The sequence below is a fragment of the Rhineura floridana genome, chromosome 15, assembly GCF_030035675.1.
Source record: "Rhineura floridana isolate rRhiFlo1 chromosome 15, rRhiFlo1.hap2, whole genome shotgun sequence".
Classification (NCBI taxonomy): Eukaryota; Metazoa; Chordata; class Lepidosauria; order Squamata; family Rhineuridae; genus Rhineura; species Rhineura floridana.
Genome location: NC_084494.1, coordinates 5,827,906 through 5,843,061, shown reverse-complemented (window position 1 = coordinate 5,843,061; position 15,156 = coordinate 5,827,906). Strand labels below are relative to the sequence as shown.

Below are 15,156 nucleotides of genomic sequence, written 5' to 3'. Positions count from 1 at the left end.
GCTGTCCCCACAGCAATCCTGTGAGGTCTGCTTTAATTTTGTTTTTCAAACTCGAATAAAACACCCTATTACTGTTTTTGCCACTAGAGAGCAGTATAAAACCGCTTTCCACTTGCTGAAAAGCTTCCTCTCCAAATAAAGGAAGTACCAATATAAATCAAGTACCAATGTGGTAAAGCAGTTGCCACCTTTTGACTTTGTGAAGATTACCAAACTCCACAATCCTGTGCACACCCATTATCTGGAGTAAGCCTCACTGAACCGAGTGGGACTTTCTTCTGAGTAATTATGCATAGATTGCACCATCGTTTACAGATACATATTTTGCTGTTGTTTCTTGCTCTGTTTTCCCTGTTGCCCTCTTCATAAGCACCTGCTGCCATGGCCCTCATCTTGCTTTCTTAATGGAGGAGACATTTGAACAGTGGAAGGGAATCTGTGCTTCTGATGTTGTTAGACTCCCATCAGTCCAGCCAGCATAGCCAGGAATGGTCAGAGTCCAACATCTGGAGGGCCACAGGTTCCCCACTCCTGAATTAACACAAGAGATGTGCTGGTGATGGAGTCATGTTCTAACCTAATGGAGAGTCCACCATCTATAAGGAGGGGCTCTGAAAAAGAACTTAATGACCCTGGATTCACTCCATCTCACACAGTGTAATGATCTAGGGCAGGGCCTCCAGACAAATGGCTTTGGAAAAAGTAGGCTCTGGTATATGAAACAATAAATTGTCTTGTATTTCAAGCACCACCAGACTTTTTGTCGTTGTTGCTGCAAGAAACCTGGCTCCCCATCTGGATTTTGTATAGAACATGCTCTAACTAGCCGTTTCTACAAGCAAGGCACACCCTTGATGACAAGCTCCTTCCCATGGAGGGGTTACCTTTGGGCTGTAATTGGCATGCTCTTTTTCTCAACACCAGAAGTATTCAGTGTCTGGATGTGCTCTCCTGTGTTAGGCTGCAGGCACATGACCTGATCCTAGTTATGTCACTGTTTGTGTGGAGGGGCATGGGGAGTGAAATCTGTTTGCCTTTTCCCTCGTATTGATTGTCCCAAATGTATCATATCCCCATCACACGAGATACTATTCTGACAGGGCTGCTGTGCCTTTAGCATAACAAACAGAAATAATCTGAGAGAAAGCTTTTTCACATCTCAGCATCTCTGGGCCTGAGAAAGTTGCACCAGTTGAATGCCTGCCAGTTACCCAACTGGGGAAGAGTCCTTGTTGCAGCTGTTACAGCACATGCAAAAGGGATTTGTAGTAATTGTACAAGTAATGGGGGGGTGCCACTCCAAAAAGCACAGAATGATGCAACACCTTGTAAACCAGCACCCATGGCAACAGCCCTGGTGCCGCCAATCACAGGCTGCACTGCAATGACACTGCTGCCAGAGACTGCTACAGAGGAAGCCAGTTCACACATGGTGACATGTGCCCACAGTATCTCCCTGCCACGCACAATGCATAACCATGGTGCAGTGCACAGGATCTGCCACGGGCACGGAGGGGCAAGCAACTGTATCAGAGAAGGGAACAGAAGGGATGCAGAGTCACTACCAGTAACTTTTGGTGCCTCCTCTCCTTGGACTCTTTCATCCCTGCTGATCAATAGATGAACTTGTGTCTAAGAAGATGAAACTGAGTTTGCTTCTTTCCGCCTCTTTTCCATCCAGTTTCCTTTTGTGTCGTGTCTGTTTAGATTGTAAACCTGATGGCAGGGACTGTTTCTTTTTAGTGAATTGGAAGCTGCTCAGTTTTTTGCTGAACAGCAAGATAAAACAATTATCCAAATAAACAAAAGTGGGACTTTCCAGTCCCATTGTTCCCCCCTCCATTGCTCATAAGCACTCTTCTGCCTGCACAAAAAGGGGTCCCTTGGGTAGATGCCTATGAGACGAACACAAGCCTACCTGGGAGAAGGGTTCAAACCTCAGATGTTGTCATGACCCTGGGGTCAGATTCCCCTTCTTCAGGGGATGAGATCCAGGACTCTGAGGGGAAATTGCACCCAGAGCCAGCATGGAAGCAGTTCTACAAGATCAGCCTGTGGTTCCAGTGCACCTCTGGCCTGAGGATCATTCTCTAACTCAGAGGATTCCATCCTAGAAGCCCCTAGAACAAATAGTCTCCCCGACTCAGCTGGAGTAAAAGACTGCTGGAGTGGGCTTTAAAGTGTGTCCAAATGGGCACCCAGTCCTAGCTTGTGGACACATACGGACACATAAAATTTAATCAATGAACCAAAAGTACAAATTCAAACTGGAAGCCACTGAAACATTGAGTGGAGATATGGCATTTTAGTTAAATTGAACTGAAATGGTAGAACATAGGGGCACATGACCCAGTCATTCTTAGGGTTCTTACAAACCACGAGCCTTTCTGAAAAATATCTTAACAAAATCTCTCTCCCCTACACTGTGATGACTGTATCTTTGTTCTTTTTTTCCCCATAAAATTTTTGCTACAGCAGAGCGTGCATCATAAGCAGCAGTTTTTGATTTTAATTTGCTTTTTAATTCATGTACAGTATTTACTGGTGAGTGGACAGGCTAGTAAGAATTTTGCTAGGCTAGTAACTTGGTTAAATGCATTTGCAGGGCTTTATTCACTCCTTTACAAAAAGGAAAGTTTGAACCACTTGCACCTCAGTCCAAATGTCAGAGCCTGACCACAGCAGTGAGGCTTCCGTGTACAAGTTATTTGAATGAAAAATGGACACACAGTAACAATTCCTTTAAAAATGCCCTGGGTGGATTGCCTTTAATTTAAGAGGCGCCTTTCAGTAAAAGCAGAGCTTAAAAGTGAGACAGAGCGCTGCTCCTATATAAGGCTCGATCTAGGTTGACTGTTGCTGAAAATATTTTATTTTATAGTAGTCACCTTAAGACCTGGCCTCAGAAGTTAGTGTTTGTATTATAACCCTTGAAGATGGTCTGGAGGTTGCAGCCAGTGCAGAATGCAGCTGCTAGGCTGGTATGTGGGGCAGCCTGATGGGCCAATGTGTCACCGGTCCTGAAAGTGCTGCACTGGCTGTCAGTGAGTCACCAGGGCCACTGCAAGGTGTTAGTACTATCATATACTAATCAGTAGTGGACTGGATGAGGGCCAATAAACTGCTTGAATCCTGGGAAGACAGGGGCTCTTTGAATAGGTAGTTCCCATGTCTGGGAGCAGGCAGGTTACCTGTTCTGGATGGGGCACCGAAGGACCAGGTCCATAGCCTTGGGGTATTCCTGGATTTATCTTTGTCACTAGAGGCCCAATATCTGTGGCTAGGAGTGCCTTTTACCAGCTTTGTCTGGTTTTTTAGCTACGGCCATTCCAGGACAGGGATAGCCTGACCTCTGTAGTCCAAGCATTGGTAACCTCGAGGCTGGATTACTGCAATGTGCTGTATGTGGGGCTGCCCTTGGCCCTGGTTCAGAAGCGCCAGCTGGTGCAAAACAAGGCGGCTAGATTGCTGCTGGGAGCATATGGCCAACAACATAACACCACTTTTGAAACATCTGCACTGCCTTCCCATCTGCTACCAAGCGAGGTTCAAGGTCCTTGTATTAATTTACAAAGCCCTAACAACATAGATCCAGGGTATCTTAGAGACCTCCTGAACCCTTATATCCCAGTTCGATCACTGAGATCTTTCCCTGAGTTGGTGAGGCTCCTTTAACATTGACACAAAATCAAGCCTTCAGTATCATCGGCCCGGTTCTCTGGAGTGTTCTGCCAAGAGAGATTCAGCAGGCACCTTGTGTTTTAACTTTTAAACTCCTGCTGAAAACCTTTGTTTCACCAGGCTTATGCAGGCAATTAAGAACTTGTTTTTTTCACAACAGTTGACCTTTGTTTTTATTGTATTTTTAATGGTTTTTTAAAATTCTCTGGTAGTGGTAGTTGTTTTAAACATGTTGTAAATTGCTTTGATGTTTTTAATGAAATAGCGGTATACAAATATTTTAATAAATAAATAAATTGCCAAAAGGTTGGGGACCCAAGTACCTGAAAGAGTGCCTTCCCCAGTATCAACCATCTTGGACTCTATAACTGTCAGGTGAGGGCTTGCTGGTGGTGCTGCCACTGGGGACTGCCTGGTTGATGTTGACCTGTGACAGGGCCTTTTCTATGGTGGCTCCCTGTCTATGGAATGCCCTCTCTGGTGAGGTGTAGTCCAATATCTGGTGAGGTGTAGTCCCTCAATATTGACTTTAGGAGGAATTTGAAAACATTCCAGTTTATCCATCCACTTGATGGCTGAAGGAGACTGTTCCTGGCAACCTGGAGATCACTGGCTGTTTCTAACTGTTTTAGAATTTTTTTTGTTGCAGTTGTTAAATTGGTTTGTTAATGTATTTGCTGCCCTGGGCTCCTTCAGGAAGGGTGGGATATAAATTCAGTTAATTATAACAACAACAATCGATGAAGGAGGCATTTGCTGGGCAGGGAAAATCAGGACAGGAAGTCACAACTGCGCTCATAGAGACCTAGCCATTAGCTGACAGCACAGAGTACAGGACTGGGAAATAAGATGAGATATCAAGCTTCACCACTGGGAATGGGGGGGAACAACACCTCACTCACCTTTTGCAGGCCTGGCTAGCACCGGTCATGTTGGAGGCCAAATTGCCCATCAATCAGATATGCTTCATATTTAATGCACATTTTGTGCATATGTTATGGTCATGTGCGTTTATTCTTTTTGGAATGGGATCACTGAGCATATTAGTGATTCTGAATACAATGATAGACTTCAGGTTTAATAATAATCTTTATTGTTACAGTCAACGACCAACATGAGGTAATCAGACAAAATTGTTAAAACACAATACTATAAAGTAGAATTGTCAAAGACATAGTTATAAAATCCAAAAAACAAAACAAAACCAGGAATTACAAGGTGGCTAGAGTCAGTTCGTGGCGAATTTTGATCGCTACAACACAAAATTTGGCAGCACTGGAGGTGATAAAAGTATTTTGATCAGAAAGAAGTAGGAGGACATAAAATGCATCTGATCATCTAGGGTAAAACACCTTATTATTGGCTATTTCCCCATATATGGTGTGATCCTTTTCCAAAGACTATTGTGTCTAGATCATCAGGGCTGCTGCAATAATTTAATTCCTGGGTTTGTTATTTAAATATAGTGTTGTGAGTTTGGGGGGTTGAGATGGGTAATTCCTATGAGTCCCCTTCCAGCCTCTGATTTGGAATCCTGCGCCTGGGATGAGAAACTCACTTTGCTGGTAAGATGAGTGTCTTTGTTAAGCTAATAGTGTGTCCAGGTGGGTTAATGGGTCTATCAGGTGCCCATCAATTGGTGAATGGGTCTGGGAGATCCTTTTGTCATTGAAACTCTTCAGGAGAGCCTCCCCCCCCCTTTCTGGGGCCATGGAGAGGCTTGTGTTTTCAGTGTGTGGGAGAAAGGCTGGGAACTGGAGGCAGGCCCAGAGACTGGCTCTCTGCACCATGGCTTTAGGATGCCTCCTGTAACCCTGATGGAAAAGCTGGATATTGGACTGCTGATGCTTTGAATCCCTCCATCCTAAGCTCAGGTTGGAATGTGTGTAAATAAATAAACCATATTTCATAAAGACACCACAGTCTCTGCCGACCTTCTTCCCAGGGAAACCAAACGCAGGGCGAGCACAGGGACCCCTGGAAATCTCACCGCTCAGAGATTGGGGTGGCGTGCAACAATACTTTTATACTGCTTTTCATTCAAAAATCAAAATGGTGTACAGCACAATGTCAAAATTACAATAAAACCAACACAATAATACAGGAAACGTAAAGAAAACAAGTATTAATTGCCAGCAAAGATCCAAGCTAGGGTTGCCAGGCTCAGGGCCTGAGACTGATCCCGTATCTTTAGGAGAAGAGAAAGTCAGCCAAGTGCAGGTGTTCTTGCAACAAGGTGGAATTCTCCCTTCCCCCTGCACAACTTTTAAAGATGCAGAAGACCTCTTGGTTGCCAGGCCCAGCCTCCAAGAGGTCTTCTGTATCCTCTTCTCCTAAAGATACAGGATCAGTCTCAGGCCCTGCACCTGGCAACTCTTAATCCACACATACCCTCCAAGTTGGCTTGTGAAAAAAGGAATAAACCCAAAGTGTATTCTGGGATCAAATCCATTGCTAGGTTATTTTGGCAAGGGCAAAGGTGCTGCCTCTTCCTCCCTCATGAAAACTCTCATTTATTTTGTTTTTTATTCATTGTGTATGTTGTTTTAATTATTAATGTATGCTTGTTTTCATTTCCTTATTCAGAATGTATCACACTGACAATTATAACATGTCTTTTTTTAGCAAGATTAGAATGTCCATGATGTTTTGCTTGTTTTTAAAGTTGTCTTCATAGGGGTGCTGCAGGAGATGGGGGGAGGAATGAATACATGAGAGATTAAATATTGGTATTAAATATATTTGCATTCATCAACAGGCATATGATTATGACATACCAACTACTCCAAAAATTATTACTTAAATGTTCTTTCTGTAAACTTCCAAGAACATTGTTATGGAGGTGGGTGGAGGATTCTGCCCGCGCGTGCCCGCGCCCTCTGTGAGTCGCGCGCGCGGGGCCTATGCATTGTCCATGCTTCGCCATAAGAGCGTGCGTGCGCGCTCTAGTCCCTTTAGCTTCGTCCTCGGCGGGGCGGCTTCTCATGGTGATTAGACTCATAACGAGAGACTCACCCATAGAGCACAGCTTCCGGGCTCATCTTAATAGCCATGGATGGAAACGTGAGGAAAAGAGGCATCCCTAGAACACAGAGAAACACACGATTTATAGCTTCGATTAGGCAGCAGGACGAAAAACTACAAGAATTGTGCCATGAGTTTTTAAACATTTTTAGGGCTGCAACGCTACGGAGGCTTACTTGGGAGCAAACCCCGCTAAACGCAATGGAACTTGCTCCTAAGTAAATATGCACAGGACTTTTTCCAGTGTTGGTCTGATGCAGCGAAAACAAAACAAAAAGTCTTCTTGGTTCTGAATCTGAACAAGTTTATTGGAGCTTAGGACTGCGCTCTTAGAAGCCCACCGCGCCCGCACGTGAGGCAAGGGCGCGCGAGGACTCTGCATGCAACTCTCGAGTCCTGAATTTGGGGTAGCAGGATATTCGAGTGAGCAAATTAAACACACTGGTCTTTTTGCAACCAGGCTGTGCGTTTTGTACAGGATTTTAGCAGCAAATTCGGCCTCTGTCCCCATCTGAACAGGCCATTTTTACATGGGACCACACTGCAAGACTGTAATAAGGAACTCATGATCGCCCCTCCAACGTGCAAAAGGAGATAACGGACTGTTAATATCGGCACTAACTGGGGCAAGTTTTAAAGACTCAAATCATATCGGATCTATGAATAACACTTTTCGATTCTAAAGGGACCAGGAACCTCCACTTTCAGCCCAATGGAAAGAGTGTTCTACCAGTTTTCTCTCTACGCGCAGTCCAAGAAGAGTGCATGGACTGCGACGTGTATGCGTCCCCTTTTTCTTCCTAAAACGCATGCGCGGCACGTGTGCGCCTGGCGAACGGAAAAGCAAGAAGGGGCGCTACCTTCAATGGAATGCTGCGCCTGCGCAGCTCATCCCGGCGCCACGGTTTTTTTTTGTTCGCAGCGAAGCGGCATTAGGCTGGCGCGTGCGCTGTTGGTGGTCCCGAGAGGCCTGCGCAGGCGCAGTGGTACGTTGGGTCGAGAAACGGTTGGCGGCGGTGGCTGTGGTTGGGCGCGAGGCAGAGAGAAAGAGAAAAGAAGGCCGAAGGCGGAAAGCGAAGAAGAGCACGAGGCGTTCCGCTCCGAGCCCCCTTCATCTCCTGCCTCGGCGGCCCCGGCGTCCAGTCGGCGTGGCAACCCTGTTTCCTCGCGCGCCTTTGCCGCTCCTTCGGCCGCGGATGCAGCGCCGCGAGGACCTCGCCGCCGCCCGGCTGGGCAGGGCTCCGGGCCCGGCGGCTCCTCCAGGCCGCCTTCAGTCGCCTCAGGCCGCGCCCTCCCCGCGGAGGCCGCCACGGGGCGGCGGAGGGGCGCGCGGGCCTCAGCCGCCGCCCCTCCTGCCGCTCTCGGCCACCGGCTCGGCCCCGCCGGCCCCCAGCGCCGCCCCTACTCCTCTGCTGCCCGGCGCTGGGTCCGCGGCTAAAGCCGAGCCCGAGAACAAGTACCTGCCCGAACTCATGGCCGAGAAGGACAGCCTGGACCCTTCTTTCACCCACGCCATGCAGCTGCTGCAAGCGGGTAACTTCCCTGCCGCGTGCTGGAGGGGGAGGGGAGCGGTGATGGGGGAAGGGGCTGCCGGGCCGCCTTCAGGCGCGCCCCCCCGCCACTGCTGATGTGCCTTGCGCTATAGCCGCTGCTGGGGGGAGGGGGGAGGAACGGAGAGGCCTCGGTGAAATCTGTACGCGCCCCGTCGCCCGCATTTCTCCCCAAAACGGTAGAGAACGGGCTCTTTAGAAGAGGTGAGAGCGGCAGGGCCCAGGCAGGCGAACGCTGCGCTCTGCAGCAAATCCCATGCCGGCCCTTTTACTCTGACGCTGTAAGGGCCAAATCCCAGCCCGATTGACAATTTTGCCTTCCCTAGCAAAAAACAAAATAAAACGTGGCTTCAGTTAAATTCCCCAAGACGGGGAAGAGTGCGTTGGGGAGGGGAGAGGCCGCTGGGCCGCCTTCAGGCGCGCTGGGACTGGTGTTGTTGCGTCCTAGCGCTGTAGTCACTGCTCGGGGGGGAGGGAGAACGGAGGAGCGTCAATGAAATCCAAACGCACGCACACACGGAGCGCTTCATCGCCTGTATTTTCCCCAAACCGGTAGGGAACGGGCCCATCCAGACGAACACTGCTGTGAGCCCCAAGGGTGATCAGTTGGTAGTCTGAAAACGTAAAGGCTAAATCCCAGCCAGATTAACAACTTTCGCTTCCCCAAGGAACAGAAACGTTCCAAATCATCCCACTAATTTAGCCAGTATCTGTTGCTATGAAATTTTTTTTCACACATTACACAATGGCAAATAAACAAGCCTGTTACAAACGGTATACTCAGTAGGGAACTCCAGCCCAGCCTATCTATCTATTTATTAGATTTATATCCTACTCTTTCTCCCAGAAGGAGCCCAGGGTGACAGTAGGCAGTTCTCCCAGTAGGAGGTCAGTAGGAGCCTAGGCTTCCTGGTGAGTGCAGGTGGGTCTTCAGTTTGGTTTCCTTTCTGTAGATAGCTGAGGCCTAATTCCGCTAAAAACTCTTGTATTTGAAGTGAAAGTTGCACCTGTGGTTTTTGTTATTAAAAGCCCACCTTGATTCTTGCTAATTTATGGGATGCTGCAGACCCATGATGTGTGTGATCTATGTGCTTGTTTCATCCCGCCTTGGGCTCTTTTGGGAGGAAGGGCGGCATATAAATTTAATAAACAACAATGCTTCATGTTTTTAATCGAACACTTTTGAATGTAATTAAAGGTACAGATGCGTTAAAAAACCATATGTGCACTTAATAGATTTTTCTTCTAGCACAAGCTTTTCTGGGTTAGAACCTAATCAGGTGCTGATCTAGTCTATAAATCAGACTTAACGGGATGGGAGAATTCAAAATTATTTATACACCAAGTGGATGAACAAATTAATTGTCTTCTCTCTCCCCTGTTTATAACCTTGTGTTAATGGTCATGTTGGAAAACAGGGCTCCTTTTGCATTCCAAATAAAGCCCCAGCCACATGTAACCCATCTGCCTACATACGTTTGCACTGCTCATTGTGGCACATTGATGGCTTGAAGAATGGAATGGGAGACAGATACAGCTCTTCTAGTTCAGAGGATCTTTCTTGTTTGGTTGCTGGTGGCAATTCTTATTTTCCATAGGCAAGTGGCCATATACAAGCGTGGAGTTTTCCACCCTTGGAGCACATACTTGTGAGCCTTTGATGGTATGGAGAAGGGTAACGTTAAAAGTTTCTTAAGATGGAGTTTGAGGCTTGTGATCTTTCATGGGACCAAATCCAGAATCTGTTTATCCTTATAAATGGCTGTAAGAAAGGAAAGGAAAGTGTTTGCAAAACTGAGGATGAGAACTACTAAGGGCGATCACTAAGGTGGAAATATAGTTCAGAGCTCCTGTACTTCTAAAAATAATGTAGAAGATATATTGGCAGGTGTAGCTTTTCTCATCCTTCAAGTTTAGTGACTTGACATGCTGAAGAGATAACTGCTGAAAGTCTCCTACATCTCTTTACATCTGATTACCCTAGTATGGACAGTGCACTTTAGCCTCCTTCAAAATGCTTTTTACTTCCTATTTTCCCACTTCTACAGTAAAGAGTTTAGGAACTGAAGCTGCCTCTGTGTTTCTGTAAATATTGAGGGATGTGTAGAGGAGGAACACTGTTGGTTCCTTACATTAGGCTAGCCTTCCCCCAAACTAATGTCCATGAGGCGTTTTGGACTATAGCTTCATTCAGCCCCAGCACAGACATCTGGAGGGTACCAGGTTGGTGGTTGGCTGGCTGTAAATTCTCTGCCATCCTCTTGTTTTGGGAACTTTGGAGGTTGCCTTACACTGAGCCAGACCATTGGCCTAATTAGCTCAATATTGTCTACACTGACTAGCAGCAGCTTTCCAGAGTTTCAGAGGGGACTTTCCCCACCCTACCTGGAGATGGTGGGGATTCAACCTGAGCATGTGTGATCTACCACTGAGCTATTGCACTTCCCCCTTTGTGTTTGTTCTCTGTGTAATTAGAGGCCAAGTATCTACTTGGGTGGAAATTGTTCATATGCATGACTTGAAGCTAGGGAGGGTTCCTTTCTTAATTTTTTTGTGTTTTCATAGGCAGTTTATTTCCCTTTGAGAGTAAGTGTCTGGTGGTGTTTGCTTTGGGCAGGCTGGAGCTTTTTATCATTTTTTTGCCCAGCAAAGTCTATAGTAGCAATAGTTCTAGTTCAGATGAATTATATTATTGGCACCGTTAGCTTTTATGGGATGATAGTGGGTACAGAAATGCCATCTGAATCAGTTATCAGAGGTGGACTTAAAGAATTAGACCCCAGAATCTCCCCCCCCCCAAAAAAAAGTATTGTGATTGTTCTTTTATGTTTTATTCTAGGAGGAGTTTTCAAACAGGGCTTTCTGTGTATCTCGCCTCTTGCTCAGGCAGAGGGCTTTGTCATCTCATTGATTACTATGCATTTCTGTGTTAGTCCTTGTTTCATGCTTCCACTGAAACTAAATAGAGTGGAAATGGCAGCCTTTGTCTCACTAGCACCCTCCTTCCCCATCTTGACAGTGTCTAATCGCCTGCTATAGCCCTATCACCACAGCGCAGCTGCTGTGCTTTCAGGCTTTTCTGATATCAAGTGAGCCCAAGTGCCTGGAAATAACTAGTCAGGATTTAGAACAAAGGGGAATGCAAACATTTTGACTAGTGGCTAAAGTGGGGAGGGTTCTTGATCAACCTTGTAAAGCAGAGATCATGTAGTTAAGGCAAAAAAAAAATTGACTTTTTTTTAAACAGTTCAGAGATGGTCTTGTTTAAACTTAGAGGATGGCAGGCTTGTTCCTTGCTTTATTCTTCTACAACCAAGAAGCTTTATGCTGTATTGTTACACAACATATACACTATAAGTATATTGATTCTATCAGTAAAGAATCTTAATATGAGAGTAGAGTCAGACACTTGAAACAGTAAATTCTTCTGACAATGTTCAGTCTGTAAAAACCTTCATATATTAGGTACAAGCTTCAGAAGAGCCTTCTAGACTCTGCTAGGTATGTAGCTCATTCATTAATCACAAGATTTGTTATATTTTTCTATATCACTGGCCCCAAAATTCTTGAGAGAGTTTAGTTGCATAATACATGAGCAAATATATGAGACTTACAGCCAGATAATTAGCTGGAGAGTTCAAATCAATACATGAAAGTCACCTTCCTGCCACCAGCTGTTTCTTGGCCCTTGGTACCCCATTGGGTCAGCTGGTCACAAGGCCCAGTGGTGGACGAAGGTGCCACTGGCAGGCTTCCGATCGTAGGTGGGCAACCTGCAGTCCAGGAGCTGCATGAGCCCCCCTACTTCATTTCATGCTGCCCCATTCTTCAATCCCTTGAGAATTCCTTCCTGTTTGCTTCCTTCTTATTTTTCGTGGCTTGGAATTGGAAAGGGCAGTATTTTAAATAAAATTAAATGACGGGTGCTTTTTGTTTTTATTTTTTTCTGGTTGTCTGGCTTGGGAGCAAAAGTCTCCTACCGGCTGTCTGCGAACAAGTCAGTAGACTCGTGTGTGTGTGTGTGTGTGTGTGTGTGTGTGTGTGTGTGTGTGTGTGTGTGTGTGTGTGTGTGTGTGTGTGTGTGTGTGTGTGTGTGTGTGTGTGTGTGTGTGTGTGTGTGTGTGTGTGTGTGTGTGTGTGTGTGTGTGTGTGTGTGTGTGTGTGTGTGTGTGTGTGTGTGTGTGTGTGTGTGTGTGTGTGTGTGTGTGTGTGTGTGTGTGTGTGTGTGTGTGTGTGTGTGTGTGTGTGTGTGTGTGTGTGTGTGTGTGTGTGTGTGTGTGTGTGTGTGTGTGTGTGTGTGTGTGTGTGTGTGTGTGTGTGTGTGTGGCACACTAAAGTCAGAAAGGAATTGTACTAAAAAAAATTATCTGTATACTCACTTGAGATGACTTCTATCACACCCAGCAGAGTGATCATGAATTCTAATCTGAGGTGAAAATTGAAACAAGGTGAATTTTATTCCAGATTCAGTTAATTCAGAAAGCTTTTATCTCTGGTTCTGCCCATGATTGGCTGCCCGCATGTGGTCCCCAACAGATTATCCCTGAGGGAATGCAGCTCTTGATAGAGAAAAATGTTGCCCACTCCTGCTTTAGACCATATGTCTCTAAGGTGGCAGCCCCAAGAAGAAACCTCTATAACACCCATGAAGCCTCTGCACTCCACTCCTCACTTCCCTTTATACCAATCTCAGTCTTTACATCAAAGTGAGAATGGAGTGATGGCTCTGCCCACTATACCCATTGGCTCTATGTCATTGTTAAGGATGAAATTGGAGCCAGGCTCCCAAGCACAGAAAGCAGCTTTTAATGAGAGATGCTGCAGACAACAGGTAAGTCTCAAGGGCCCCAGGCAGGGGAGGAGAGCAGTGTGACTAGGGGGTGGAGGACAAAATTCTTAAAATGATAATCCAACATCACAATAAAAAGACAAGTTCTTCCCCCACCTTAAATAAATGGTGGTTTTGTTAGCGTCTATTATAATTTCATGGAAACCCATGCCTTGGATCCTTGTGTTCTTGTGCCATGGTAGTGCTGAATAGCACAAGATATGTGGTTTTTACTATGCTGTCTATAAATACCAATTTAAATTTGATAGTGGTTGGGGTGATTGATGTAAAATACATTTACTAGATGTGACTGGCCATGCCCCCATGTCAGCCATTTTGTGACTTGATGAATTCCCTATGGCAGCCATTTTGTGGTGGTCCCCACAACATTTCCCGGTTTGTCCATGGTCCTAAAAAGACCGGAGGCCTGAAAAGTTATGGAGCCCTGCTTTAGGCCTATGCCTCCTAGCCTCTCTCTCATCAACATGCCCAAGATGTACAGCCCCTGTTATCTCTGGGACTTCTATGTAGTGAGTACGAGTAATTTGCATCAGAAAAAATACTGATGTCCAAAGAATAATTTAGCATGTTTATTTAACTTGTGTTTAGTAAACAAAGCTAAAAACTCTGAAACTGCCAAGCTTTCCTAATACTGTATCTGCAGTTGGCTTCTATTCCTTGTTACTAATGGACTTGCAAAACATTTTCTGCAAAAAAATAAAGCGCTGGGTGTTTTTCTACTCCACATCACTGCTGTCTGCTTTGTCGTATTTTTTAGCCATCCTGCCTCTTGGCCAGCCTCCTCTGCTCTTCCTCTCCCTAGCATACACCCCCTCTCTATACAGAGTGAAGTTTCTTCAGAGCCCCCTTGTGCTTCAGCTCTGTCCCCTCTGCCCTTTTCCTCAAATCTTGTTCTTCATCTATTTTTCCATACTGGATTCCTCTTTCCCAATTCGGTGCTCTCTTCCTTCACCCTCCTTGCCTCTGGGTTCCTTGTCCCTTGTCTTCCTTGTATCCCAGGGACTTTTCTTAGTCCTTATCCTCACTGGCCAAGGTCCTGGCCCCAGCCTAGATGACAACTTTGCCTTCCCTCACAAAAGTTACAGTTGAGTTCTTTTAAGTTCGTTGAGACATAACTGGACATTCTGAGTGGTCATACCAAAGAAGCCAATTGGCATCAGTGCAGTGCAGAGTTCTCTGTGTCGCAGCTCCAGCAGGAAGATTTGACACTTTATTTTATACTAAATTGCATCCACAAGAAGGTTACAACAAGCCCACAATAATATTTATAAAACAATAAACAAAATGTTAGAGATCAGTAGGTCTACAGTATTTCTGCCTGAATTGCTCCCAGTATATTTTACTTAAACCAATTGTACTTCCTTGAAATTATTCAAGACTGGCTTTTAGAATTGTCCAGTCTAGCATATAGCTTTTAATTCTTTCGTTAGCACTACCTTCTTGCACTGTCCCTTCTCCAGTGCATCTTCGGAATTCTCTTGGTGGAGCCATGTAAGTGAAGTATAACCTTGTTAATTCATGCACAGAGAATGGTGTTCTGTCCTCATTTAGCAAAGTGCTGGGTGTGTGAGTAGGAGTTGAAATGTAATACAGTAGGGCCCGACTCATACGGCAGGTTACATTCCAGCCCCCTGCTGAAAAGTGAAAACTGTCGGAAAGTGGGGCCCTATGGTATTCCAGCCGCCGTGCTCTAGCTGACAGCGATCGGCTGTAGCGCGCGAGCTCCCCCGGTTACAGATGATTGCGCGTTACAGCTGATCAGCTGGAGCACACGTTTAGCTGGAGCACGGGGAGCTCCAGCCACCTTGCTACAGCTGATTTCCCTGCTGGCACTGCCGTATTAGCAGAACGCTGAAAAGCAGGCCCCTACTGTGTTGAATATTGTATTACTTCTGCTAAACAGGCTACAGGCAGGATATTGGCTTTAAAAAAAAAGGTAAGAGTAAAAATCCATTTGTCCAGGTGGCAAATGTATCTCCAATGTTTTAGTTCTGTGCGTTAAATTGAATACTAGGCTAACATTTGTGTTTAGTAATTGGAAACTAATGGAGG

The 15,156-nt window shown here is 45.7% G+C and overlaps 1 protein-coding gene and 1 long non-coding RNA gene across 4 annotated transcripts in view; one reads left to right on the top strand and one right to left on the bottom strand.

Moving 5' to 3' along the window:
• Nucleotides 1–6,012: 6,012 nt before the first annotated feature.
• LOC133371005 (uncharacterized) lies at nucleotides 6,013–6,954 on the bottom strand. The gene is made up of 3 exons (XR_009759232.1): nucleotides 6,882–6,954; nucleotides 6,697–6,763; nucleotides 6,013–6,363 (listed from the first exon to the last, which is right to left on the bottom strand). It is a non-coding gene; the product is annotated as an uncharacterized LOC133371005 (long non-coding RNA).
• Nucleotides 6,955–7,499: 545 nt separating this feature from the next.
• The window catches only part of KHDRBS1 (KH RNA binding domain containing, signal transduction associated 1), a 32,616-nt gene continuing 24,959 nt past the window's right edge, over nucleotides 7,500–15,156 (top strand). For all 3 annotated transcript variants that reach the window (XR_009759231.1, XM_061598051.1, XM_061598050.1), the window contains exon 1: nucleotides 7,500–8,238. Coding sequence is in view for 2 of the 3 variants with exons in the window: in XM_061598051.1 (XP_061454035.1) it covers nucleotides 7,515–8,238 (724 nt within the window). In the remaining variant the exon portion in view is untranslated. The remainder of the gene's footprint in view (nucleotides 8,239–15,156) is intronic.